Here is a 27,847-nt window from a genome sequence, read left to right as displayed (position 1 = left end):
CAGATTATGGTAATTACGCACAGCGCAAAAGGATGTCAAAATTGTACCTTTTGTGGTAAAACAGCTTGTCGTTGGGGCAGTACCCTTAAAAGGGTAACTTTGTACAATTTTTACCACTAAAAGGTGTATAGTACCTTAAGGTACGCAAAGGCACTAATATGCACCTTTTACGAGTAAACAAAAGTACTAAGATGTCCTTTTAAGGGTACTGCCCAGCGACAAGCTGCTTTACCCCTAAAGATACAATTTTGACATCCTTTTTCTCTGCGTATGCGCAGAAACCGAATAAAACAGGGTAAGGTGAACAGCTTCTGATCACCTCGTTTGATAACACGCCGCAGCTGATCGAGGTGAACGCCCGCTCCGCTTCCGCACCTGGTTTTCTTCACACTGAAGTCGGTGCGCATTCGGATTGGCTGGAGCGTCGGTGGCTCGCGCGGGGATCGCGCGGCTCTTCAACTCTCCATCAGAAGGCGAGAGCGCGCGCTGGAGGAACTTCACTGACAGACGCCGATCCTGAGCATGAGCTCACCCCAGGAGAGCTGATTTTTTACCTGTTTACGGCTAATTTATCGCATCTCGCGAAGCCTTGGGAGAAAAACTGCCGAGAAGAAGACAAACTGAGGATATTAAATCCCAAATATATGTGTTTGACGGGCGTTGACTGTCAGGAGAGTGCGCTGAGGTAAAAACCAACGGATTCAACCAACATTTGTTCCGCGTTTAACCGACTCTCCGTCTTTGAGTTCCTTGGTTTTACTACAAACAACATCTCCAGAGGCTCCTCTGATTATTATTTCACCTGACGGCGGATTTTTGCCTTGTTTCGACTGTTTATACGATGGGAAGAAGTAAAAAGACTGCGAGAAGAGAGCGAGGCGGATCGGGATTCTTACCGCAGATGATCACTGTGTTGATTTTTAGTATTTTATCGCTCATCCACATCGGTGCGGCTCAAGGTAAGAAAACCCTTCGGTGTTGTTATTCACGAACGGCAGGTGAAATATCGATCTGTATCGCTGACGGAAGTTTGCGGAATGAGCGAGATAAAGTTTCGTTAAATGATTGGTCTGATAACTGCAAGATTTGCGCATGAAAAGTTGAGCCATCTTTGCACGGACGTGCAGATTAACTTGGATCCTGTATGATTTCAGTGAATAACGAGTTGAGTCATTCATTTGCTTGGATCATCAAATGCATTATTTCATGGCAACGTTTTTTATCTCGTGTAAATTCCGCTATTCAGTGTTGAGATCGAATAAATATCATTTAGCCTACACTCTAAAAATGCTGTCGTGTCAACAGTCAAATATGGACAACGGTTGGGTTAAAATTTTATTTAAAATTTTAAACTAACGGTTGAGTAATTACTACCATCTTTGACCGTTGAAACAACCCTGCATTTTTATATTTAATAAAATAATCATTTATTATAGGCTACTATTATCTTGGATTCTACCTGATTTCAGTGAATAACGAGTTAAGTCATTCATTTGCTTGGATTATCAAATGTAATATTTAATGCTAACGTGAATTGATCGTTTTTATCTCGTGTTGATCGAATAAAGATCATATTGGATATATACACTCTCTAAATATGCTGGTGTCTCAACGGTCAAATATGGACAAGCCCAACCGTTGGTTTCAATTTTATTTAAATTTTTAAACTAACGGTTGAGTAACTTATTTGACCGTTGAAACAACCCAGCATGTTTAGTGTATCCAATAAAACAATAAAATAATATACTATTATCATTTGTGTTGCTTTATTTTGTTTATTATTATGATTGTTGTGAAGATCCTCTTGGTTATATTTGAGCCAGTATCGTCCCAGTTGTTTAAATCTCTTTTTATTGAGTATACGTGGATGATTGACACTTGGTCTTAATATTAGTTATGAGCTCATAGTGAGGTCATTACTTGAGAGAACTTTGTCTTGTTTTTCGTGGTGTGACTGAACAAAAGCAGGAGTGTGTTTGAATCGCGTTAGAAATGAGCAGTTTGTTATATTTGTCGTTGTTTATGCGCAGACACACACACACATCTGTACCTTCCCGAAGCTTATCGTGCTTGTTTGTTGTTAATATCTTTAGTCCTGTTATGAATGCTGAAATCTTCTTACAGGGCATTTGTGTTGTGTTTCTGCTTTTAAAGGATAAGAGTATTTGATCTGAGTTCTAATGAGTATTTGATCTATTTTGCTATATATATATAATATAATATAATATAATATAATATAATATAATATAATATAACATACATACATACATACATACATACATACATACACACACATACACATACACACGCACACACACACACAGAATATATAGGGAGTGAATTTGGCTGGGGGACTTAGTTCCAGTAGCCTCGTCATGCGAATTAAATACATAATATAGTGGGATTTTGTTTGCATCTATGTTAAAAAATATAAAGTATGTCCCTAACTAGGCCCCCCAGTGAATCTCTGCCATATATGAATAATTAAATCCTCCACTTAAGCTATTTTGATATATGATTTTATGGCCTTAATTACAAAATGGAAAATGAATGTTCATATGTTGAGGAAATCAGAGAAACCGTGAGAACTTGCATATCAAAATATCCCTCATGAAGTGTTTGTATTGACAATTTACCCACATTCGCTGTCTCTATTAAGAGTAAAATAAATAGTAGTTTTGATCATCTTGTTATTGACTATTTCTGCTGGATTTTCAGAGCTGCATGCTTTGATTGCATTATAATGAGCTAATTAAATGAATTTTCCTCTGGGCACAACATGGTGAGTTAAAAGGTTGAAGATGCTTTCAAGTTTGTGTTTGTGGCTTATCTCAGATACGCCAGTGCTGATGCCGCTCGGCTCTTAAACGTGTCCGTCCGGTGCAGTGGAGTGTGGGGACTCCATTAAAGGGATTTCGCTGAATAATTGTTGAGTAGGTAAACAGCCATGTTTCTGACACGGAGGGATGGCACAAAGACCTCCTCCGAGCGATGTTTGACATTGACTTTAACCCTCCCTCAGTGGTTTACATGCAGCTTTAGTGTTCAGGTGACCTGGATTCTACTTGTATCTTTGGACATGGCACACTCTAAAAAATGCTGGGTTAAAAACAACCCAAGATGGGTTAAAAATGGATAAACCCAGAAATTGGGTTGTTTAAACGGGTCCATTCACTGGGTTCAAACAACCCAATTTCTGGGTTTATCCATTTTCCACACAACTTGGGTAGTTTTTAACCCAGCATTTTTTAGAGTGCATATTCCGTTATAATCTAAGTGATACAGTGTCCCATGACTACAAAACCAGTCATAAGGGTCATTTTTAAAAGATGTATAGATAATCTGAAAGCTAAATGGTTTGTTAGGAACGGACAATATTTGCACTCTAAAAAATGCTGGGTTGAAAATGGACCAACCCAGAAATTGGGTTGTTTTAATGTGTCTCATTTACTGGGTTCAAACGACCCAATTTCTGGGTTTGTCCATTTTCAACCCAGCATTTTTTAGTGTGGCAAATCTGGAATCTAGGAGTGCAAAAAAGTTGAGAAAATCTACTTTAAAGTTGTCCAAATGAAGTGCTTACTACTAATAATACATTTATGATATTTTTACGATAGGAAATTTACAAAATATCTTCATGGAACATGACGTTTACTAAATATCAAAATAATTTTTGCCATAAAAGAAAATGGGATAATTTTGACCCATGCAATGCATTGTTGGCTAGAACCACAACTATACCTTATATATATATATATATATATATGATATCTTATTATATATATATATGATATATATATATATATAATAAGAGACGCATGACCGGTTTTGTGGTCCAGAATCACATACTATTATTTGGAAAAAGTGCTATTTGTGTTGCATGCTCCAGGCTAATACTGCAGTTTCTAAAAACGCCAGGAATCGGATTGTTAGAAACCCTATCCAGTCCAGCGAAACCTCCCTGGACAATTGTGCATAGTTAATGAGAAACAAGGAAAGGATGAGGAAAAACTATCCAGCTCCAGCGTCTGAAGGGCATCGCAGGATGACATAAGCCCGATTCCTGAAGCCCTCGGAGGCCAATGCCATTGACTTTAATGGGAACACAAACCAAGTCTCTTCGTGTCCATTAAGAAGTCGATATTTAGGGAGAACATTGTTTGCGACTAATTAATGACCCAATGGTTTTTTTTTGGATACTAATGAGCTACATGTTTCCGGTTCACACAGGGATCTGAAGAACTGGCCTGTTCACTTATTTAAGTAAAATTCCCCTGCACTCCTTTATTCTCCTTATCCACCTATTTTTCACTGTCGATACCCTTGTTTTAATTAAGTGTGTGAATTCCCACTCGTCACAGCGTTCTCTTGGCCCTTGCGAGGAGGAGAAGAGCGATAAAGTGCCTGAATCAAGTACAGTAAAATCACTGACATCTCCACCACAAGTGCCTGAATATGAATAAGAGGCGACTGAATGTCAAGAGGGAGCGTCAGGGATAAAAACCATCCAGTCCGACCCTGAGAACCCTTGACAATGCTTGGGAAGACTGTCTTGTCATCCGCTTTAACGGTGTGGATTTGCAGGATGAAGTACATTGGCTGTCTTTTTGAAAATGCAGACCCTGAAAGCTGAAATTTCCAAATGTGCATAATCCATCCTTGTACATTTGTTTTCATGCATGGATATCCATATGCAATGCTCTATCCTCCTTTTTTTAGGCAAACAAAGGCCTTGTTTGTTCTCTCATACACATAATTACAGTTTAAAAAAACATAGCGCAGTGCCTGCCGAGTGCGTCAAAGCGTGAGTTCACTTTTTCCATGTCCGTCCTCTCGCTCTGTTATGCGTCCTCTGAGCTTAGTTTATGAATGGGGGGCCTAATGCTATTATTTGTATGAAAATATTTGCAACGCTTAAAAAGTCGTGTAAATTCAGTAAGTGAGAGTGTTATTGCGATCATCATTACTCTAACTGCTTCCCTCGTTGCCTAACGGCCGGGTCTCATGGGCACTACTAAGGTTACAGCCATCATGGTTGTTCTCCAAATGCGTTTGGAAACACAAAGGCAGTATTGTGTGCTGAGCGGCTACTATACTATGACCTAGTGCCACCATATATATCGTAATTCCCTCAGGATGCTTTTTTTTGTTGTTTAGTTTTAGTTGGAGAAAATGGGATCTAACACAGTCACGTGCCATTACCATTTTTTCGGTGCTTTAGGGATGTTTCCCTCAATATCTGCAGAAAGTAAGTCATTTATAGAAGTGTTATTATTATGCCGCCCCTGTCTGCCATAGTCTGTGTAATAATTACCAGTCAATAGTTGGCTACCTAGTTCATAAAAACAACCATTTTAATTTTTTCTTTTCAATATCTATTAAAAGATTTCCCACAAATTCTGTTTTGTTTTTGATTGTAATCAAATGAAGAAATAAAACACTAATTTAATTTATCTTGTAATTTAATAAACAAACTTTTTTTTTTTTTTTGCGCTGCACAACTGAGCTTTATACTTTTAAAATAAAATCATGCAGGGAAAATGTAGATTTTATTACTTAAAAAGAAAGTTTTGATCATTTATTATTACAGTAGTGTTAGTAGTATTATTACATTGAGACGCATCTAAATTCTACTGTACAGCAGTGATGTATTTATCAAGTTAAGCCAAACTTTTATTTTGACGGGTTGCCGTGAAGATCTTTGTGTGTTTATGACGGTAGTTTTTCCTCAAATGAAATGGTAAAATGCTCATGAAGTGACTCTCAGAGCGGCTCTGGAGATGAAGTTCATGCATTCATGTCCTCATGAGTTGGAAACATGCAACTGTCGTGTGTGTGTGTGTGTGTGTGTGTGTGTGTGTGGTAAATTAAACCGCGCATCTGCTCCATTCATTCACACAGAGACACGCAGGATTCGTATTTAAAGCAGCACTAGGTAACTTTTCAACCTTCATAATATATTTTCAAGACTCTTGTGATGATACATCGACTTACAATAGGTTGAATGACACGTCTGCCATAGCCTGATGGGGTCTGTATCGTTTTTAATCGTACTTTTAAACTTTGGGTTTCGGGTAGTAACCCGAGAACAAAAAGAACTACAAAATTCGACTGCTTTACGGCATATACGTCACTTCCACCAACACACACACTTCCTTAAATTCGGATGTGCGAGCCCAACTTTGTTTGTCGGATAATAGTCATGTCCGAAGCAGCACAGACAAATAAGAAAGAAAAGGTTTTGTTAGAGGAAAGCAAAAGTTACCAAGTGCTGCTTTAAAGCCCCGCTGGAGTGCCCTGAAACGCGCCGCATTATTCAATGTGTTGACGTAATTTCCCCTGAAACGGCTCCAGCTGTAAGCGGGTCGTCCCCTTTTTTGAAACAGCCAATAGCGTTTCGTTAATACACAGTTTGCCTAGAGCGGACTTTTCTGTTTGGTAAAGCCAGTTTCCTCTAACCGTTTATCATCATAATCTGCTCCCTATCGCTTTAAAATGCAGCATCCTGTGCAGAATTCAAGATCAGTCCGATATGTTTGTTGTCTGCGCCGACTTGCGCATATGATCTCGTGTCTGTAGTCTAGCTTTAGACCAGAGCCGTTGGTGTGTGTGTGAAACTAACGAGAAAACTGACTTAATTCGCCTCAACTGAAAGCATATTTTCACTGAATCGTTTCCTATCGCATATATAGTGTGCTATGAGCTTTATGTAGAAATTAGTAAATGTGTGAACAACTGACCGATTTCAGCCGCAGCTTCAGCAGTGTAGGGGGCGGGGCTTAAGATTCTAGAGAGCGTTTGATTGGACAGAAGGTGATGTCTGCGATGATGTCATTAAAATCTGTGCTTCGTTTTAACGGAAATGAGAGACTGTACGTTTTGAATGCTTATATCTCCTAAATGCAAATTTTGTCATTGTTTTGGAACACACACCAGTTTATTCATAACTTCAAGGCTAACATAGTTAAACTAAAAGCTAAAAACCTTTTGATTTCAGAAGTCTATTTGAGTTATTCACAGACACTAGTCTGTATCACCAGGTACCGATATTTGGCAGCGCTTGATTTATTGTGAATCGGTAGTACTGAAGCGATGACGTAATTCGGTCGGTGCCCTCATCTTCGCCGTCGCCTTGTGGGCCGTCAGCATCATTGCATGCTGTTTGTTGGCCTTCCCCCGTGCTGAGGATATTTTTCCGTGATAATTGCTGTGAAAGTCGTGCTGAGGTTGCAGCTCTTCTCTCCTGACGTCACGTCGCGCTCTGGCTGTGTAAAAGATGTATTACAGTATGCGCTCGGCATTGTCTACGGCGAATCGCGCCGTATCCAGCTGTGCGGGTAGGTGAGCGAGCAAAGTCATGCCAATGACAGCCTCTATTCGCTGCAAAAAAAGAGGAGAGGGGAACGGGGAGTGGAGTGAGTGCAATTAATCACACACTGTCACCCTGTAAACTACAGGGGAAGCATCAAAGTGCAGCGCTGGGTTCTATTATCAGTCCATTAGTGGGATACTTCAAGCATTGCACTGCAGAAGTGACCGACCTGTCTGTCAACAGATCTCGCTGTGTGTGTGTGTGTGTGTGTGTGTGTTCCTTGTTTAGCAATACTTGTGAGGGCACAAATGTCCTCACTTATATAGTAAAATATGAAAACAACTCACTACACTGTAAAAAAAAATATTTAGAAAAAAAGTTACCTGGTTGACTTAAAATTGAGTTCATTGAAATTAAAATTGAGTTGATACAATGAACATTTTTTGAGATTCCACAACCTTTATTAAAATATTATAAAATGTATAAAATTTATTTGTGATGACGCAGCCAAATTGTGCTATTTTCATGATTTATCAATTTTTTTTGTGGTTCAGATACAATAATATTTTGAGTTTCTATTTATTACACAAATTTCCTTCATTGTATCAACTCAAATTTTTAATTTCAATAAACTCAATTTTAAGGCAACCAGGTTACTTACTTTTTAAAGTTAAACCAACAAAAACCAACAATTTTTACAGTGCAGTGAGGACATTTGACTGGTCCTCACTAGGTTAAATGGCTTATAAATCGGCCAAAAAATGTTTTTTTATTTAAATCTGTTGTTTTGCAGATGTTTTTGGGATGGGGAGGTTTAGGGATAGGGGTTGGGTTAGGGAATAGGAAGTGTCATTAACCTGATATAAAATCATTGGAAGTCTATGTAATGTCCTCACTAATATAGTGAAACAAACGTGTATGTATGGTGACGCAGTGTTGTTTTTTCATATCACACGTGAGTGTGTTAAAGTGATGTTTTAATGCTACTCTGTGCGTCGGCTCTGCGCTACACTCTCAGAAAAAAGGTGCCGTGTTGTCATTGGGGACTGACCCTAAGGTACAAAAGTGAAAAGGTGCATCTTTGTACTTTAGTCACCCCTAAATGGTGCATATAGGCCTGTTGCGATAGTCGATAAATCAATTAATCGCACGATAAAAAAAATGAGCTCTAATTTTTCCGGCCGTGATAATTGCTTTTTGGTTTTCCTCGTCTCTCCCGTTGACTCGTCCGTTTGTGTATAAACGAGGCTTAAAGCTACACTGAAGTCTGATAAATGCAAGTTAATTCTTCAGTTCAATCTTTGTGTGCTAAAAAGGCACAAGATCCTGTAGAGATAGCAATACACAATTTCCTTTTTTTGCCAAATAAATGAAAAGCATGTCAACGTCTTCTCTCTTGCTGGATCAAAATATCACTTTCCTCAGAGATGGTCGAGCTCAGTTTGTGCATAACCGTGACCTCAAAACCGTGATATGAACCGAACCGTGGGTTTTGTGAACCGTGCCGCCCCTAAAATGCTCCTAAAACACAATCATCCGTCGCAGTTATCATCCATTTTATTTATTGTTTTTGGTACTTATTTAAATGCTTTTAAAAAAAAAAAAGACCAAGAGTTGTTTTTGGTTGTTTTGTTCATTTATTGTGGTTATTTAAAATGTTTTCCATTTTTAGTGTTAAATAGTCTTCAGAAATTAAAGCATTTTTATGCCATTATCATTATTTTAGATGAAAATGGTCTCAGAACGACTATATTATCGTTTATTGCAATAATTTCTTGGCCAATTTATTGTCCAACAAAATTTGTTATCGTGACAGGCCTAGGTACATATCAGTACTTTAAGAGTGCTTATTAGTACCTTTTCAGTTTTGTACCTTTTTTTTCTGACAATAATAATAATAATGATAATAATAATACATTTTATTTGTAATGCACTTTATATTAAACAAAATCTCAAATTGCTACAGAATTAAAAAAATCAACAACCATAAATCAACAAGTAAATAAAAGAAAATATGACCGTGAGACACTTGTTCAGACTGCAGTGAGCGAGATCATATTAGGTGGTAAAACATGGTACTCTGTGCGGTAAATCATCAACACCAGAGTTAAACAATAAGACTAACTGCGTCGAGCTGGAGAACAATCATTCGTTTCTGTCCATCAATGAGCCAAACAGTTGCTCAACACCGTGCACTTGTGCAGACCTTGCGTGGTCTTGAATATGGAGTGATGTTACGCTTCTCCTTTAACGTAATGAGTCGCGTTGTGAAATCCAAACCCAAACGCTCAAAGCCTCTTTGTTTTCCACTTACAGAAAGGCTGCCGCTCGGAGAATCCTCAGTGTCCAATTATAGCTGAGGATCAGAGAAATGTAATTTACAGTCCCTGCTCCTCATGGAGAGGGTAATTGTGATCAGGAAATGGAGAGTGAGATGAGAGTTATTACCAGTCAAGGGGCTTCACTCGGGGCAGTTGTGGAGAGGAAAGTGACGCCTCTTTTTACAGTTTTAAAGGATAGATTTCGGTCTTTTGGGAGCGGACGACGCCCGGCCATAAACGTGCATGACCACATTCTGGCCCTGCTGGTGTTCGGCGCCAGTGTCCAACCAGACGTAGCATTTTTGGTTCGTTTATGAAGGTCAGAGGTGTGATTTTTCTAGAGCACCACACCGAACTGTACTTTTCGTTTGGTTTCAAAACCAAAATTGCTTACCAAATAAAGAAAAAGAAATGGGGCCTGTTCACACCAAGGACGATGACTATAACAATAAAGAAGCCTTAATATACAAGAATTACAGAATCCACAGCACGACTATAATAACGGCATAGAGAAACAATATGGTTTTTCTAGCTGATGAACGATAAAAACATTCACAGAATCCATCATGCAGACGATAAAACAGCAGTGTGTGATTAATAAACTGAGCGATATCAAAGTCCCTTTAAGGCTGCATTTACACTGCAGGTCTTGATGCACAATTCCGATTTGGTGACTATATCCGATTTTTTTGACGACCCGCTTACATCATCTTTTCAAAAGCGACTCGTATCCGATATTTGCATTTACACTGTACACTGGCAAAACAGCCCAAGACGTTCTTAACTGGTGAAAGGGTAAAACAGAGCGATATGCAATGGACGCAGACAAAATGATTGCACGTTTTGCGGTCTGCACTGTTCCACACATCTTTAAAGGTCTGCAAAACACTTCTCTCCTAAGGTGGAGAAAAAGAGAAGAGCCCTTGACAGGGTTGCCAGGTTTTCACAACAAACCCCGCTCAATTGCAACTCAAAACTGTGTTAAAGTAGCCCAATTCCGCATGAAAACCGCGAACTTGGCAACGCTGGGCCTCGCAGTTTGTGTCCACCTGAGTTGACTTCATTCGCCTCCGTCCTTTTTTCAATAACGTGCGACTCTCATTTACTGGGGGATATCCGATTTGACCGCTTACATGGCAGATGCTAATGCACGTATCCGATTCATTTCAGATTTATTACCACATATGAGTGAGGCCTGAATCCGATCTGAGGATATCGGAATTCATCCGTTTTTTTACTGCTTATACGTTCACATGTCATATCCGATCTGTGCCACATGAGAGGAAAAAATCGGAATTGGGTCACTTGAACCATGCAGTGTAAATGGGGCCTTAGACAAGTAATTGCACTCGGCGGCCATTTTTTGCATCTCTATAAATGGGAAAACATCAAATCAAATTCTGCAAAAATGGTCGCCAAGCTTACGATTAAATTTCATATTTGAAATGAAATATTCTCCAATGAAATCGGACAACAACCGTATCATAATTTGTTTTTTAATGCTTAAATCATGACAAAAACATGCATTTTTAAGCCGGAACATGATTGGCTCTTTCATTTAGAAGGCGGGACTTATTTGCCATATTGGGAGTTGCACTTTCTCCCATTCATAAGTAATCGGAGTGCGACTCGGTCTTCCTATATATATATATAATGTCGGGTTCTTCCAAAAACTTTTCAGGAGGCATTCATAAAGTAAACAAAAATCTTGATTTATTCAAGGGGGAAAAACAAATAACTTATACAAGAGTCACATCAAATTAAATAAATAACGAAATGCAAGGGGGAAAACAAAGTGAGCTCTGGGTCTCTGATGTTGTATGACCGGGATCCCTCACCAGAACTCTCTCACCATCGAAACCAAACTCATTTTTAAGAAATTAGACCAAACCATTGCATTACCCAAGGGTCTCACAAATATCTCATTTCATGGTTTTACGTTTTTTAAAAATATTCACATAAGCAAAACTCCAGAAACATATGAAAACTCACATGCACCATAAAGTAATAATAAAAATAAATATACACAAAATATTATACACAAAAATATATCCATTCAAATGAACAAGAACACCCCTCAACAAATGATCCATATTAAACCAAACCCTACATTTCCCATAATTCCCCAAAATAATAATAAAAGGTTTCCGGAAACGGCACATCCGTTTAGTCCGATCTTCGCTCCATGCTGCAGTCATGGGCTTCGGTGAAAACCTCGGGTAAGGAAACAACTCAAACAAAATAAAATGAATATTAAACTCATAACTTTGTCTAGTGGAATTTATTCATTCTCTAGCGTGTACTCTAGTCATGAATGGGCGCGATCTCCTTTTTAGATCTTAAATGCGCACACCCCTAGTACAACCGTTTGGTTAGGATTTTAACAAATACATAAAAATAAATAAAGCACAAACAATCTTACAAAACCAACACAATGAGAATGTAATACCAAATATACACAAAAAATAAATAAATACAATATATGAAAATAAAGAGGGGGAAAAAATAAGTCAAACAATAACATTTCAAAATAAATATTCAAAATAAAGATATAGCATATATGTGTGGCCTTAGCCTTCACAATATATATATATATATATATATATATTGCGATTAGTTTGGATGCTAATAGTTTACGTTATAGTTATATACTCAACACATTGAATTCATTGTGAAGTTTTTGAAGTTGAAAGACTGAACTAGTATTTTCAGAAGTAATCTTTAGTTTGGTTCACAACTTTACAACAAGGTCCTTTTAGTTAACTAACAATGAGCAATACATTTGTTATTAATATTTATTAATATTAGTTGATTAAAATATAACTTCTACACTTACGTAAGATTAATAAATGCTTTAGAGGTATTTTTCATAGTGTTACCATATGGGACCTTATTGTTAAATGTTACAGAAAAATAACGTTTTGCTGTGTAGTTGCCATAGACTGTTAAAAAAAAAAAAAAATGGATGTAGTGTCCGCGACGTCACCCATAGGATTCTAAAGAGCTGTTTTAAAGCATAAAGTAGTCAAGCTGGTCGTCGCCATCTTGGCAGCGCCGCGTCACGCCCGGATAACAAACCATGGGCAAAAAGGTGTGACATGGGCGGAGCTTAGGTGATGACAAACAGCTATCCACCTGTCACTCACGCCCTTAATTATGCAGAACTTTAAGGCTTTATATAACGTAAATGAATGAGTTATAAAAATATTCACCCCCTCACAGTCGTCATGAAGGGCAAAATTAGCCATATAGACCAAAACCACAATTTGTCCCAGACTGTAAACGTGTGTTTTTCTGCTGTAAAGTTGGCTCACTGAGATTCTGCTCCTTCTGGAGCCTCTAGTGGCCGGTCGAGGAACTGCAGTTTAAGTCACTTCAGTATCGCTCAACAGAAACTGGGGGAGGTGATGCTTTCTAGTTACACAGGGAGGTATAATGCTTTGTGTTGTGGCAGTGATGCATAAAATAAGTTAAATCATATGCATAATCTTCGTGGTATATTAAAAAAGTCATTATTTTGTTTGCTTCCTCTAGTGGTGCAGAAAATTCACTCTTCACCTCTGACCTTAAATGAAGCAGAACGTTGCATCATTTGTCTTGTAGCAACAGAGGAGCCTTTCAGTAAAAGCGTTGTCATTTCGGATGGTTGTTCTTGCATGTTTTTCTTGTCATTGTGGCTTAACAGCAGAACAGCGCTTTTCGCTTATTGCATGCATGGGCCGCGGCTATAAAAAGCACACGGTCCCACCAGAAACACTCTGCTTTTACCTCTGCTGTCATGTGAGGCTCTCCCTCTTGGCTAAAAGTGGTGTCCAATCAAACAAGATGCCTGCTGGGATACTGTCACAGCGTGCACGAGTGAGTTTACTAGCAAGCTCTTATCGTCACTTAGTGTGGGAGAAAAAATCATATTACTAAGTCACTGTTAAACGCTCAGCCATACGCTTCCTGAGAATAGAGGTGAGAGTGAGAGTCCGAATGTCAATCAAAGACCAAGAAATACCTTTCCAAGTTCTGTAAATGGCCACAAAGTGATTACCTTTGGGTTGTTGGCATGGGATTTTCAGTCGCTCAAGATAAAAATGAATATCATTGGTATTGTCATCATTTAAAGGCACAATATGTAATTTTTTGATCTCTTATTCAACACAAAGGTGTGTCTTGACTCTTGATTGGGCGGAGCTTTTATTCTGTTAGGCGATCGCGCGTGTGTGTGTGTGTGTGTGTGTAACGCACCACTGGTTTATCATATCACACATCTGAGTGTGTTACAGTGATGTTATTATGCTACTATGAGACACTTGTTCAGACTGCAGTGAGCGAGATCATATTAGGTGGTAAAACATGGCACTCGGTGCGGTAAATCAACAACACCAGAGTTAAAGGTGCACTATGTAGTATTTTTGCAGTAAAATATCTAGGGATGGGCAACAGTGGTCAAGTACTCGAGTACTTGAACGTGACGGCGACGATCGATCATGAAACTGATGATCGCCCTGACTTTAACAAATATATTTGTATATTTCTTGGATTGGTTATTGTGGCATTTTGGACGGTAACTGAGGTCTGATTGGTTAGCATTAGACAGCACGCCTTCCAGACCGCGAAATAAAGCACTGTGCGTTGAGCGCAGTGATGCCTGAGGCACTGTGAATGATCATGAAATACAGCGCAAGATGTGCGGCAGCAGTCTGTCACATACACAGCATTACTATGAGAACACGATTGTCATGTAATGTTGTATTCTCCGTGCTTTAGTTCCCCGTTTATGAGCACGCGCTGTTAAAGGAAATCCACGACGAGAGTCAGATGCAAGTTGTTGCAAGCTTTTCCACAGATACAAGTTGTAAGACTACTTGCTTAATACTTGATTATATGTTGTCTATATCTAAATAATCTCATATAGGACAACGTTTGGTTGAGTTTAATAACCAGCTAGCAAAGCGCTGCCGTTATTTCGGCTGGTGTTCATTCTCTTCAGCTTCAGCTCAAATGCGAACAGCCCGACGTAATCGACTCTGGGTTATTTAAGACGGTCATATTATTTTTTAGGTAGGCTATTTCTTTTGATGATATTTATGATGCAGCAGTGTTACTCATTTTTTAACAGTAGATCTGTTTTAAAGTTGTTTCTCATGGATTTGAAAACGCGCAGTGATGCTGTAGCGTTGTTGTTAAGGGAAGAGCGCATTCAAAGTGAGTTTCGTTTTCAAGCCTGCAGTAGCACGGCCAAGTTCACGTGCGCAATTGCGTCCTTTTGGGCAGATGTAAATTGTAATAGGCATATATCTGATTAATCTCATTTAGGATGCGTTTGACTGAGTTAATTAATTCTCTAGCAAAGCTCTGCTTTGTTAATCTGGTTAATCGATTACTCGTTTTTGAAACCTATCGATGATCGAAATGAAATCCCTAAAAATATCCGAAAACCACTAGGCCAGTGTTATATATTTTGTTCGGTTGAGTACTTACAATATCCCAAATGTTTCTAACTATTTGTAAATTGTGAGGAAATTGCTATTTTAACTGAGGACCGGGACGCGTCAGCATAGCGTTTGAGGCAGTCGTCTGTCAATCGCGTCATATCTGAGCTACCCTCGGTTTTTACTCTGCAGAAGGTCTTTTCTCTTAGCAGTGTGAACCATGTCACAGCAGCGCCGAGCGAACGCACAGAGGAACGTCATAACATCATTTTAAACACACTTAAATGTATCTAATATGATAAACAGAGCTGCTTTACCTGACCGGAAAAAGCGGAAGTGTGCGCCGTGCCCCCCGGCGACTGTGTCCCGTCCCGTCATAATAAAAGTCCCGGTGCTCGCGAGCCGTGTGTTTGTATAACAATCGCTCCAGCGGCTGCTTTACACTACAGTTAATGTTAATAACCGCATCCATGATTCATGATACATGATTTCTGCCCGAGTCCTATTTTCCACCGGCTGTGAGGTGAAGACCGCATGTCCCAAGATTCTGCGCTCACACCTGGTGTCATCAAACTACGCCTTTGTTTAGAATAGGCGCCCTCCAGTGGACGGAAAGTTGCATAGAGCACCTTTAAACAATAAGAGTAACTGTGTTGAGCTGGAGAACAATCATTAGTTTCTGTCCATCAATGATCCAAACAGTGTCTAATAAAACACATCAGATATTAAAGCAGCTTTGTGTTTCCATGGTTAATAACACCCTTGGGTAACGCTGGGATGATGTCATTGGTCCGTGTCCTGTTTAAAGTTTCTCTGGATTTAATCATTCTTGGAAACATTTGGGATAATGCAAGTACACGGGTCAACACAATATATAACACTGTCCTAGTGGTTTTTGGCTATTTTAATCCAAAAATCTTACATATTGTGCCTTTAAAATGCACTAAATGGATAAACATTTCTTTGTCTTGCATGGATCTATTGATATAAAAACTGCTTTGTGTGTAGATTTAAAAAATAATAATGAGCCAAATCTTAAAATTGTTCTATGGTGTGACTGTTTCAAGCATGGTTGAATAAGTTACAACTTGTATACAAATGTTAATAAATACCTTTAACTTCATAACAGTGTCTACTTTAGTAAATGACAAGCATTTTTTTCTCTCCATTCATATATTTCTAAAAGTGTAGGAACTTGATACATTTGTCAATATAATAATAATAAATCGGGCACTTCCACGGACGACTTTAATTAGTTGAAGGACCCCATTGAAGGTCATGTTTGTTGTCCTTTGTTGTAACTTCCCTTTATTCTTAATTCTCTCACGCCATACACTGCACAATTTTTTTTTAAGTTACCTGTTTGCCTTAAAATAGAGTTCATTGAAATTAAAAATTTGAGTTAATACAATGAACATTTTTGAGAATCGACAACCTTTATTCAAATATTATTAAGAGTTGCTTAGCATATTGGGTAATTGTGTGTTTTATTTGTGATGACGCAGCCAAATTGTGCTATTTTACCATTTTTATGTGGTAAATATACAATATTCAGTAGCAATATTTTGAGTTTCTATTTATTAAACCAATGTCCTTCATTTCAATAAACTCAATTTTAAGTTCAAGTTTAAACCAACAAAAAATGTTTACAGTGTAGGACACATTTCAGTAAAAATGTGCAAAAACAGTGAAAGAATGAATAAAGTTAGTGACCCCATATATTTTCTCCAACATCAGACTTCACACGACATATGCATATTTTTACTTTCGTCAAAAGTGGTCAAAAAAAGCATTTTTACTGCTTATTTGTCAACTACCCATTGCCAAAATTATTAGTGTATTTAGCTAATGCACAACACTTGTCCGCCAGCCAAATTGACCATCATGGGATGTATTTTTGTCGTGCATACTGATGTAATGAAAGGCTCACCGTAGAGAAAAATCACCGCCCTGTTGGAGTCTCAGAACATGAGACCCACGCGTTTCCATTTCCTATCTTCACTTTATCAGCCTCCTGGCTCTGTTATTCTTCAGCTCTGCAGACAGCAGATGAAAGCATAGCACAGATAAATGTTTGTGCTTTCCTGTTTTTATGGGGCTTAAACAAGAACATACATTTACTTGGTGCTTTGAGGTTTTCCTCAGATTCTGCTTTCCATTAAAGGCCCCATGCAGCCACAGAGATAAGAGGTCAATGTAAGTCCTACTGTTGACTTGGCAGTAAAGTCGGAGCTCAAAAGCGGACTAGAGGGTCTGGTCCATGATGGTCATTAGAGAAACGCTGCCTCAGGCTTGGTTTTACTAGAGCCGTGCTTTAAGTTTAATGCTCAGACCTGCAGTTGGTTTTTATTATCATGGACAGGTGCTTTTGTGAGCTCTTGGTTAGCCAACATTAAATGTATTTCACAACCAGGTTCTGCACTGTAAAAAAGGCAACCTTTGGCAGTCATTAGTTTTTAACTAAAATAAAAACTGTAAAACTTGTATTCATCTAATGAACTTAAAGGGATATTTCACCATGAAGTGAATTAATGTTTGATGTAAAATTATATTTTTACATTAAATAACACAAATATACCGCCGTTTACTAAACGATTGATTGGCAAAGACAAAATTACAGTTTTATTTACCCTGGCTATACACTGTAAAACATGTGGAAAAAACGTTACCTGGTTGCCTTAATTTTGAGTTCATTGAAATTAAAAATTTGAGTTTATACAATGAACATTTTTTGAGATTCAAAAACCTTTATTAAAATATTATTAAAAGATTTTGTAAGCATATTGGGTAATTGTGTGTTTTATTTGTGATGACGCAGTAAAACATGCCAAATTGTGCTATTCTCATGATTTATCAAATGTTTTATGTGGTTCAGATACAATAATATTTTGAGTTTCTATTTATTAAACAAATTTCTTTCATTGTATCTACTCAAATTTTTAATTTCAATAAACTCAATTTTAAGGCAACCAGGCTACTTACTTAATTTTTTTTAAGTTAAACCAACAAAACCTATTTACAGTGTAGGGGTAAGACGCACGGCGTCAAGTTTTGACCAAATCGATCAGAGGTTCGAGGCCTGTTGATCGCGCCTCTTGTGCAGTAGAAAATACAGAGCTTACACTTTAAGAGGCAGATGCGTGATAACCGCTTGACCGTGAGGGAAACCTAAGCGCTTGTACACGGATGGGAGGATAGAGCTTGGCTTGTGTAGTTTGGCATATTTGCAGCAAAGAAAGAAATGTACACTTTACCATTGTAATAAAAAAAAAAATAGTGTAATAACACAGGCTGATGCTTAAATGATTACTGTGCAGAGCATAAGCACTTAAATAGATCTCGTGTGTCACGTCAGCAAATATAGCATTTTAGAGAGCATGTAATTGGAGTGATCTATTGAATAAACACCCAAATTTACACGCCCAGTTGCACTCAAATGTTGGAAGCAAAATGCAACCATTTGGTGGCAGTCTGGAGCCCAGTGATTTAATGTGAATCGGTACTCTGTAGTACCGACATCATTCAGTAATCTCGCAACACACCTCTTTAGCATGAATAATATAAGTGCACACAGAATATTAAACTAACTCATCCTACTATTTTCTAGCTACTTTTTTTTTTACGTTTGGGCTGTGCGATAGTGAAGAGAGGCGATATGCGATATCTTGTTGAATAATGCGATACGATATTGCAATTAGTGTGTACAATCAATTTTAATTGAATAAATTAAAAAACTGAGAATAAAACCATTTGTGTTTCACATTCTTTCTGGAAAAAGAAAGCATCGCTACAACTTCTGAAAGTGACCCGCAGTTTTTAGCAAACGTTTGTCACAAATCGTTCACATTTCTGTGTGTGTGTGTGTGTGTGTGTGTCAAACCACGCGAGACTGCAAATTGTTTTTTTTGCAAGTTATTGCATTTAATAACTCTTTTTAACGTCAAGCAAGTCCCATAATTAACAGTCGTGTGCCCAGTCTATTCTCTGCTCTATACGTCGACCTAAAATGGACACTTTTCACAATGTTGATTAAAATCATTCAGATACTGTGAGCCATTGCGATATGCATATTGCTATATTTACATTTGCGATATTTCGAAATATCGCACAGCCCTAGTTAGCACTTTTTATTAATGGAAAGTTCTGAGTCGGGCGAACCCGGCACCGCTACAGAGGGAATCCTGCAGGTTATTATTCTCCATTTGGGGCTTTTAGACTGATCCCTGCGTCTGGATCGCGCCGCTATCAGCTCGCCGTCAGACAGTGAAGCGTTCTCCTCCTGACACATCCTCAACCCGGCCCAAGCATGTTTTGTCAGAGAGAATAACTAAACCCAAGGCCCAGAGAGCACAAGCCCTGTCAGATAAAGATGCATGAATACCACGCATTCATCTCTCCGGAATCAATCTTCTGGATAATTCCCCCCATATTTCTTCTTTCTAGTTATCTACTAAACTGCCAAGCAGAGTTTTATACTGCTTTAGTGAGTGTGTGTCACAATGTCAATGCCTAATGTTGTTTTTTCGGCCGGTTAAATGAGCTGCTAAATTACAGCCACATATTGTGTGATAGGGCTGTGCATTATATCGAAATATCGCAAATGTACATATCACAATATGCATATCACAACAGCATGCAACATCTGAATGATTTTAATAGGCTCCTTCAACACTGTGAAGAGTGTCCATTTTAGGTCGACGCATAGCAGAGAATAGACTGGGGACACGACTGGGACTGATGGGACTTGCTTGATGTTGAGAGTTATTAAACGCAATAACTTACGAAAACTTGCAGTTTCACGCTGTCTGACACACACACTGGAAAAAAATGCTGGGTTAAAAACAACCCAAGTCGGGTTGAAAATGGACAAACCCAGAAATTGGGTTGTTTGAATGGGTCTATTCAATGGGTTCAATTAACCCAATTTCTGGGTTTGTCCATTTTTAACCCAACTTGGGTTGTTTTTAACCCAGCATTTTTTAGAGTGCACACACAGCGAAACGTGAACGGCGCTGCTGGTCACTTTCAGGAGTTGTAGCGATGCTTTCTTTTCCCAGAAAGAATGTGAAACACAAATGGTTTATATTTCAGTTTTAAAATATTTTTTAATATATAATTTAAATTAATTTTACACACTAATTGCAATATCGTATCACATATCGAGCATCGCATTATTTAACAAGATATTGCTTATCGCATTTTCTTCAATATTGTACAGCCCTAATGTGTGATCTAGGGCTGTGCAATATATCGAAATTATCGAAATATTGCGATATGCATATCGCAACGGCACACAATATCTGAATGATTTTATTAGGCTACTTCAACACGGTGTATGTTTTAGGTCGGCATATAGCAGACAATGGACTGGGCACATGACTTATGTGACTTTCTTGATGTTAAAAAAGTTATATGTAACTTGCGAAAAACAACTCTTTGCAGTCTTGTGCACACACACACACACACACACACACACACACACACACACACACACACACACACACACACACACACACACACACACACACACACACACACACACACACACACGTACGCGCGCACAAGCCGCTGCTCTGAAAGTGTGTGACCCCTTTAGTTCTGTTTTGTCTTGTTAAACACTCAAACTAATACACACACACATTTTTTTTAACATACATTTTTGCTAAAACTGCTGGCCACTTTCAGAAATTGTTGTAGGGATGCTTTCTTTTCCCAGAAATAATGTGAAACGCAAGTTATATCATTCTCGGTTTTTAAATATTTAAAAAATATATATAATTTAAATACATTTTATACACTAATCAATCAATGAATCAACTTTATTTATATATCACTTTTACAATGACTATTGTTTCAAAGCAGCTTCACAGTGTTAAACAGGACAATACTGAAACAAAAGTAATAGCAATATCGTATCGTATATCGAATATCGCATTATTTAACAAAGTATCGAGTATCGCATTATTTTTCTTCAATATCGCACAGCCCTAGTGTGATCCGTTCAAGGCCGCGTTCTCGTTTGAGCATCTCGTTCTGAACAAAGTAATGAGGATCTATCCGAGTTGTACTATTTTTATGATGCATGATCTCGCAGCGTTTCAGAGGCATAAACTCTTGCTTTCATGTTCTGGTGGGGTTCTCTTAATCGTGGTGTGTGTTTGTCTCTTGTTTTCCATGTATAAGCAGTTGCTCTGTGTTTGGACCATTAGTTTATCTGCGTGTGATATCACTCTGTAAACCCAAACTCAGCACTTTCATGTTCAGTCACATCTCCAGGCCGTTTCCCCAGAGTCCGCGAGCCGCGAGTGCTTAACTGGGCCATGCTCGCTGGGGCTAATTTTGCAGGAGCCCGATTGAGAACCGTACAGTAGTAAGTCTCCTTAATGAAGGCTTTCTGCATGACCTGCCGCGTTCGTACCCGCGGGGAAAAGCGGATCACAACAATACCACCATCACCTATAAGAATGGAGGCCATTGAGATGAACTGCCAAAGACAAGGTGGTGTCCGTTGAGAGCGTTAAACATCGTTAATCACATGCCTTCAATGAGGAAGCTTTACTGCGGGTGGGCCGAGCGACAAGCCCCAAAACTGCATTTAAAGGGATAGTTCACCCCAAAATGAAAAAAAGATAGCCAATGATTTACTATCTTCAATTCATCCTCGGTCTGTCTGACTTTCTTCTTTCAGACGAATACAATCAGAGTTATATTACAAATGTCCTGGCTTTTCCAAGCTTTATAATGGGAGTGAATGATTGTTTCTGTTTTGAAGTCCATAAAAGTGCATCAGTCCATCATAAAAGTGCATCTGTCCGTCATAAAAGTGCATCTATCCGTCATAAGTGCATCTATCCATCATAAGTGCATCTGTCCGTCATAAGTGCATCTATCCATCATAAAAGTGCATCTATCCATCATAAAAGTGCATCTGTCCGTCATAAAAGTGCATCTATCCGTCATAAGTGCATCTATCCATCATAAGTGCATCTGTCCGTCATAAGTGCATCTGTCCATCATAAAAGTGCATCTATCCGTCATAAAAGTGCATCTATCCGTCATAAAAGTGCATCTGTCCATCATAAAAGTGCATCTATCATCGTAAAAGTGCATCTGTCCGTCATAAAAGTGCATCTATCATCATAAAAGTGCATCTATCATCATAAAAGTGCATCTATCCGTCATAAAAGTGCATCTGTCCGTCATAAAAGTGCATCTGTCCGTCATAAAAGTGCATCTGTCCGTCATAAAAGTGCATCTATCCGTCATAAAAGTGCATCTATCCGTCATAAAAGTGCATCTATCCATCATAAAAGTGCATCTATCCGTCATAAGTGCATCTGTCCGTCATAAGTGCATCTATCCGTCATAAGTGCATCTATCCGTCATAAAAGTGCATCTATCCGTCATAAAAGTGCATCTGTCCGTCATAAAAGTGCATCTGTCCGTCATAAAAGTGCATCTATCCGTCATAAAAGTGCATCTATCATCATAAAAGTGCATCTATCCGTCATAAGTGCATCTGTCCGTCATAAAAGTGCATCTATCCATCATAAAAGTGCATCTATCCATCATAAAAGTGCATCTATCCATCATAAAAGTGCATCTGTCCGTCATAAAAGTGCATCTGTCCGTCATAAAAGTGCATCTATCCGTCATAAAAGTGCATCTATCCGTCATAAAAGTGCATCTGTCCGTCATAAAAGTGCATCTATCATCATAAAAGTGCATCTATCCATCATAAAAGTGCATCTATCCATCATAAAAGTGCATCTATCCATCATAAAAGTGCATCTGTCCATCATAAAAGTGCATCTATCATCATAAAAGTGCATCTATCATCATAAAAGTGCATCTATCATCATAAAAGTGCATCTGTCCGTCATAAAAGTGCATCTGTCCGTCATAAAAGTGCATCTATCCATCATAAAAGTGCATCTGTCCGTCATAAAAGTGCATCTATCCATCAGAAAAGTGCATCTGTCCATCATAAAAGTGCATCTATCATCATAAAAGTGCATCTATCATCATAAAAGTGCATCTATCCGTCATAAAACTGCTCCACACATCATGGGCTAATTTTCTTTTTTTGGGTGAACCATCCCTTTAATTGCGTTGTTTGCTGCCGCATCATAAAAATCACCCGGGAAACAAAAACACTGGGATAAATGTCAGGCTGGAATCCTCTGATTAAATCTGACCATTTAAGATGCCTGTTAAAACAGCTCCTGGAATCAGGGCGACGCCAGAATCCCGTCTCCTGTGGACACCCTGAAAATTCCCCACTAAAACTACAACAACAATTTACCGGCCCAAACAAGGCCCTCCAAACATAGACAGGGAAGCAGATAAATAATACATCCTCTTCTAAAGTGATAGGAACTGTAATGGAAGTGGTGAATGGCTGGAGAAAGTGGAGAGTCAGCATTGCACAGGGACGAGAAAAGTGACTTTGTGTTTATTGACAGCAGGCCGACTGAAAGCAGCCATTTCTGACATCTTGCACAAACGCTTCTGTCTTTAGTGTTGGTTAGGGATGGACAGCTTGACGGTGTGTTTTTAACAGAGACTCATATCCACAGCTGCACAATGTGGCGCATTAATAGAGATTTAAACTGAGGTGCGGCCACAGCTTCATGCATATTGGCTATTTTACTATGGTTTCAAATGTGACTTGGAGTTTGATATTATTTTGACTGTTTTGTTCTTTTGTAAAAGTCTTCTATAATATGAAACTGATTCTATATTTCATAAATTTATTAAAAAAACCCTTCTCATTGTGCAAAAATTACCCGTAAAGGTGTATAATATAATATGATAGTTATTGTTTATTTTTATTTGCTCTTTTTTGCAGATATATAAAAGGTGTTACGACTGTTGCAAAATAAGACAAGGTGTCTGAATAAGGAGTCCCTTCTGCTCATCAAGGCTGCATTTATTTGATCAAAAATACAGAAAAAAACAATATTGTGACAGTATTGTAATTTTAAAATAATGGTTTTCTATTTTAATATATAGTAAAGTGTAATTTATATTTCCTGTGATCAAAGCTGAATTTATCATCATTACTCCAGTCTTCAGTGTCACTGATCCTTCACTAATCATTCTCAGATGAGGATCTGATGCTCGGTTATCTCTGCTTTTTTTTGAGGATTCATTGATGATTAAAACGTTTAAAAGAACAGCATTCATTCAAAATTGAAGTCTTTCCCAGCAATATAAATCTTTACCATCACTTTTTATCAATTTAACACGTCCTTGCTGCACTGTAAAACAAATGTGTTGGTTTTTGTTGGTTTAACTAAAAAAGTAAGTAACCTGGTTACCTTAATTTTGAGTTTATTGAAATTAAAAATTTGAGTTGATACAATGAAGGAAATTTGTTTAATAAATAAACTCAAAATATTATTGTATCTGAACCACATAAAAAATGTGATAAATCATGAAAATAGCACAATTTGGCTGCGTCATCACAAATAAAATGCACACAATTACCCAATATGCTTACAAAATCTTTTAATCATATTTTAAAAAAGGCTGTCGAATCTCAAAAAATGTTCATTGTATTAACTCAAAATTTTGAGTTCATTGAAATAAAAATTTTAAGGCAACCAGGTAACTTTTTTTCTAAATATTTTTTTTACAGTGTGAATATAAGTATTATTTTTATTTTTTTTAAATAAAGAAAATTCACTGACCCCAACTTTTGAACCGTAGTGTATCCGAACCAAGCCTGCAGTCTCCCTCCAATTTACTGAAGCTTTCGCGCCTCGATCGCCCCCCGGTGACCGGTCCCAGTATAGCCGCCCCTCTGTGTTTTCTAATGGACGCGAGGCAAACTAAATAATAAAATCACACTTCAAAAATGTTTCCCCAAAGTTAGTTTATGTCACTGAAGGCAGTTATCATCACGATGATTTCATTTCAGGTGTTCGTTTTAAAAATAAGTTTACTTTGAGTTAGTTATTTGATGCTATAAAAACGGGGGTGTGACGTCATGATTGACAGCTGAGACTGACGGCTTCTCTGAGTGAAGTTGTCATTGAGGCACTAACGGACTTTTTTCGGAATTTTTGGGAGCAGATTAGAGCTTTAGCTTTAATTTCTACATTTCCATAACTGTTTATTTCACACCAACATTATTAATTGTTCTGCATCTGCGAGAGTGTGGGCGGGCTTTTGATATCGCGACTGTACTTCCTGCTCTACTTCCTGCGCTCTACTGCGCAACTCCGGTCCCGAAATCGCTACTGCGCAGACTCGGTCCCAAGATGTCCGCGCCGTGCAAGGCTGCCTGAAAGCTTCAAATATGGCAAGCGGAAACGGATGATGTCGAGTCGTCCATATTTTTTTACGGTCTATGATCCGAACGTGTAGGGAACACTTTTTTTCAGAGTGTCATTGTTACAGTATAATATATAATATACTGTAACAATGACACTAAAATGGTGTTCCCAGTATACACTATGGTTCAAAAGTTAGGGTCAGTGAATTTATTTATTTTTTTGTATATATTTTTTTATACGTATGTGCTGTGTTCAGAATATCCATACAACGATAAATCATGTCATGAACTCCTGACAACACAAATATATTAAGTTCTGAGTACATTATAAAATTCTGTGTGAAAAAAAACAACCCAATGTTGGGTCAAATATGGACTAACCCAGCAATTGGGTTGTCTTAAGCAAATATTTAACCCAACCACAGGATTAAAACAACCTAACCCAGCATTGGGTTAAAACAACCCAGCATTTTTTTAGAGTGTAATATTATTTAAAAACTTGTATACTTACTATTAAATAGAATTATCAAAGAATCCTGAAAGTATAATCTGTTATAAAAAAAATATTAAGCAGCACAACCGTTTCCAACACTGATAATAAATCCTCATAGGAGAGTGATTGATTAGTGAAGGATCATGTGACGCTTAAGACTGGAGTAATGATAAATTCCTTTAGGAATAAATTACATTTTAAGTATATTAAAATATAAAACCACTTTTCAATTGTAATATTTCACTATTTTTATGGTTTTTACTGTATTTTTGATCAAAGAAAAGCTGGCTTAATGAGCAGCAGAGACTTCTTTCTTTCTTCTTTCACTTATTTTTATTTTGATGTTTGTAGGAATAATCTTTTGGTTTGAGACCAGGGTTTTAAATTAAATGATAAAGTATTTAAAATATTTTATTCACTGGAAATATCTATGAAACTTTAATAAATGTCTGGGAATTCCAGTGTCCATAACTACACTATAATATACAGTCACCATGATATAGAGTTACTCATGCCATGTGTCCATCGTTTTTTAACGTGCCTGTGCATTCGTTATCATCTTATGACATTTTTAGCTCAGTCTGTCTGCAGGATGCAGTTGGTGGCTTTTCTCTGTCAGTCAGGGGTCATAAACTCTGTGCAATAATGATCGCTGGCTGATTCTCCGTGCATTGAGTGTCTCTAACACACTCTCACGTAAACGCAGGGATTCACCCATCATGACACTGGAAATATTTTGGATATATATCCGGTTGGTACAATACATGGCAAATTTTCTCAAGGAAAACAAATCTCTGAACTAATGCTGTAAACCATGGGATACTTCATTAGCATACCACCCGTTGATACTTCATGAGCATAGTCAATTAACTGATTTGTATAAAAAAACACTTAAAGGGATAGCTCACCTAAAAATAAGCCTGTGATGTTTATCTGCTGACCCCCAGGGCGTCCAACATATAGGTGTGTTTGTTTCCTTAGGAGAACACAAATGAAGATTTTTAACTCCGCTGTTGCTCGTATAATGCATGTCAATGGGGTCTAATTCTAATTATAAGAGGGACCAGTGAGTTGCACTAAAAAATGTTGGGTTGAAAATGGACAAACCCTGAAACTTAGTTGTTAGAACCCAGTGGATGGACCTGTTCAAACAACCCAATTTCTGGGTTTGTCCATTTTCAACCCAACTTGAGTTGTTTTTAACCCAGCATTCTTTTAGAGTGTGTTTAACCCCTTAACTGAAAATAGACATGAAAATGCTCTATCCAAACTTAAATGGCTTAAATAGTTTGAAAGAAAACACTCAGCAGATTTTTTTTTGAAGTGAAAGCAATTCAAAATATGAAAGTATAAAAAAGTTATAGAAGTTTAAATTAACTGTAAATGAGATACTGTACTAAATATTTATTATTTTATATAGAATATATATTTTACCAAAGAAAATACTCTACAATTACAATAAATCAAAGCCATGTGTCTAACTAAGTTGTGTTCCAAATTTAAAGTTGATATCACAAAAATTAAAGTTCCCATGAGGTTTTGTTTAAGCGCAGTACTAAAAATAGCCACCGGGTGTAATTCACATTCCATGGATTTTTTTAATGCATTTTTCCTGTAAATTTCCTGTTCAAATATCACTTCCATCACAAAACAGTCACCAAATATGGAACCTTCAGACTCTGACCTTTCCAACAATATGCTATTCCAACAATTTTGCCAAGATTAGAAAAGATTTTGATGATAAAGTATTTAAAATAAATGTTGTAATGTGAAACATGGCAACGCCCACTAGGGGAGGAGCCTGCTAGAAGAAATTTGAGCACCGTTTCCATGTTAACGCTACATCCGATTTCAAAATAGTTTTCACTGGATGAATTTTAAGTTCGTAAGCTTTTAAATGATACCCAATTCATGATAATTACTAAAATATAGGATACGAAAAAAAGGCAATCAAAAAAAGTGCCAACATCCCACCTGTGGGGCGGTGACAGTTTTAAAGGGAACAATGTTGTTCAA

General features: G+C 37.8%; 1 protein-coding gene across 2 annotated transcripts in view; it reads left to right on the top strand.

Annotated features, from left to right (window-relative positions):
• Positions 1–331: 331 nt before the first annotated feature.
• unc5cb (unc-5 netrin receptor Cb) overlaps positions 332–27,847 on the top strand; it is a 313,489-nt gene continuing 285,973 nt past the window's right edge. Inside the window, exon 1 of one of the 2 annotated variants that reach the window (XM_067433972.1) lies at positions 332–959. In XM_067433972.1, the coding sequence (XP_067290073.1) occupies positions 842–959 (118 nt within the window). In that variant the 5' untranslated portion in view covers positions 332–841. The remainder of the gene's footprint in view (positions 960–27,847) is intronic. The other variant, XM_067433973.1, reaches the window with a different exon arrangement.

Source organism: Pseudorasbora parva, chromosome 23 (genome assembly GCF_024679245.1).
Source record: "Pseudorasbora parva isolate DD20220531a chromosome 23, ASM2467924v1, whole genome shotgun sequence".
In the NCBI taxonomy this organism is placed as follows: Eukaryota; Metazoa; Chordata; class Actinopteri; order Cypriniformes; family Gobionidae; genus Pseudorasbora; species Pseudorasbora parva.
This window is presented reverse-complemented; position numbering and strand designations above follow the sequence as displayed.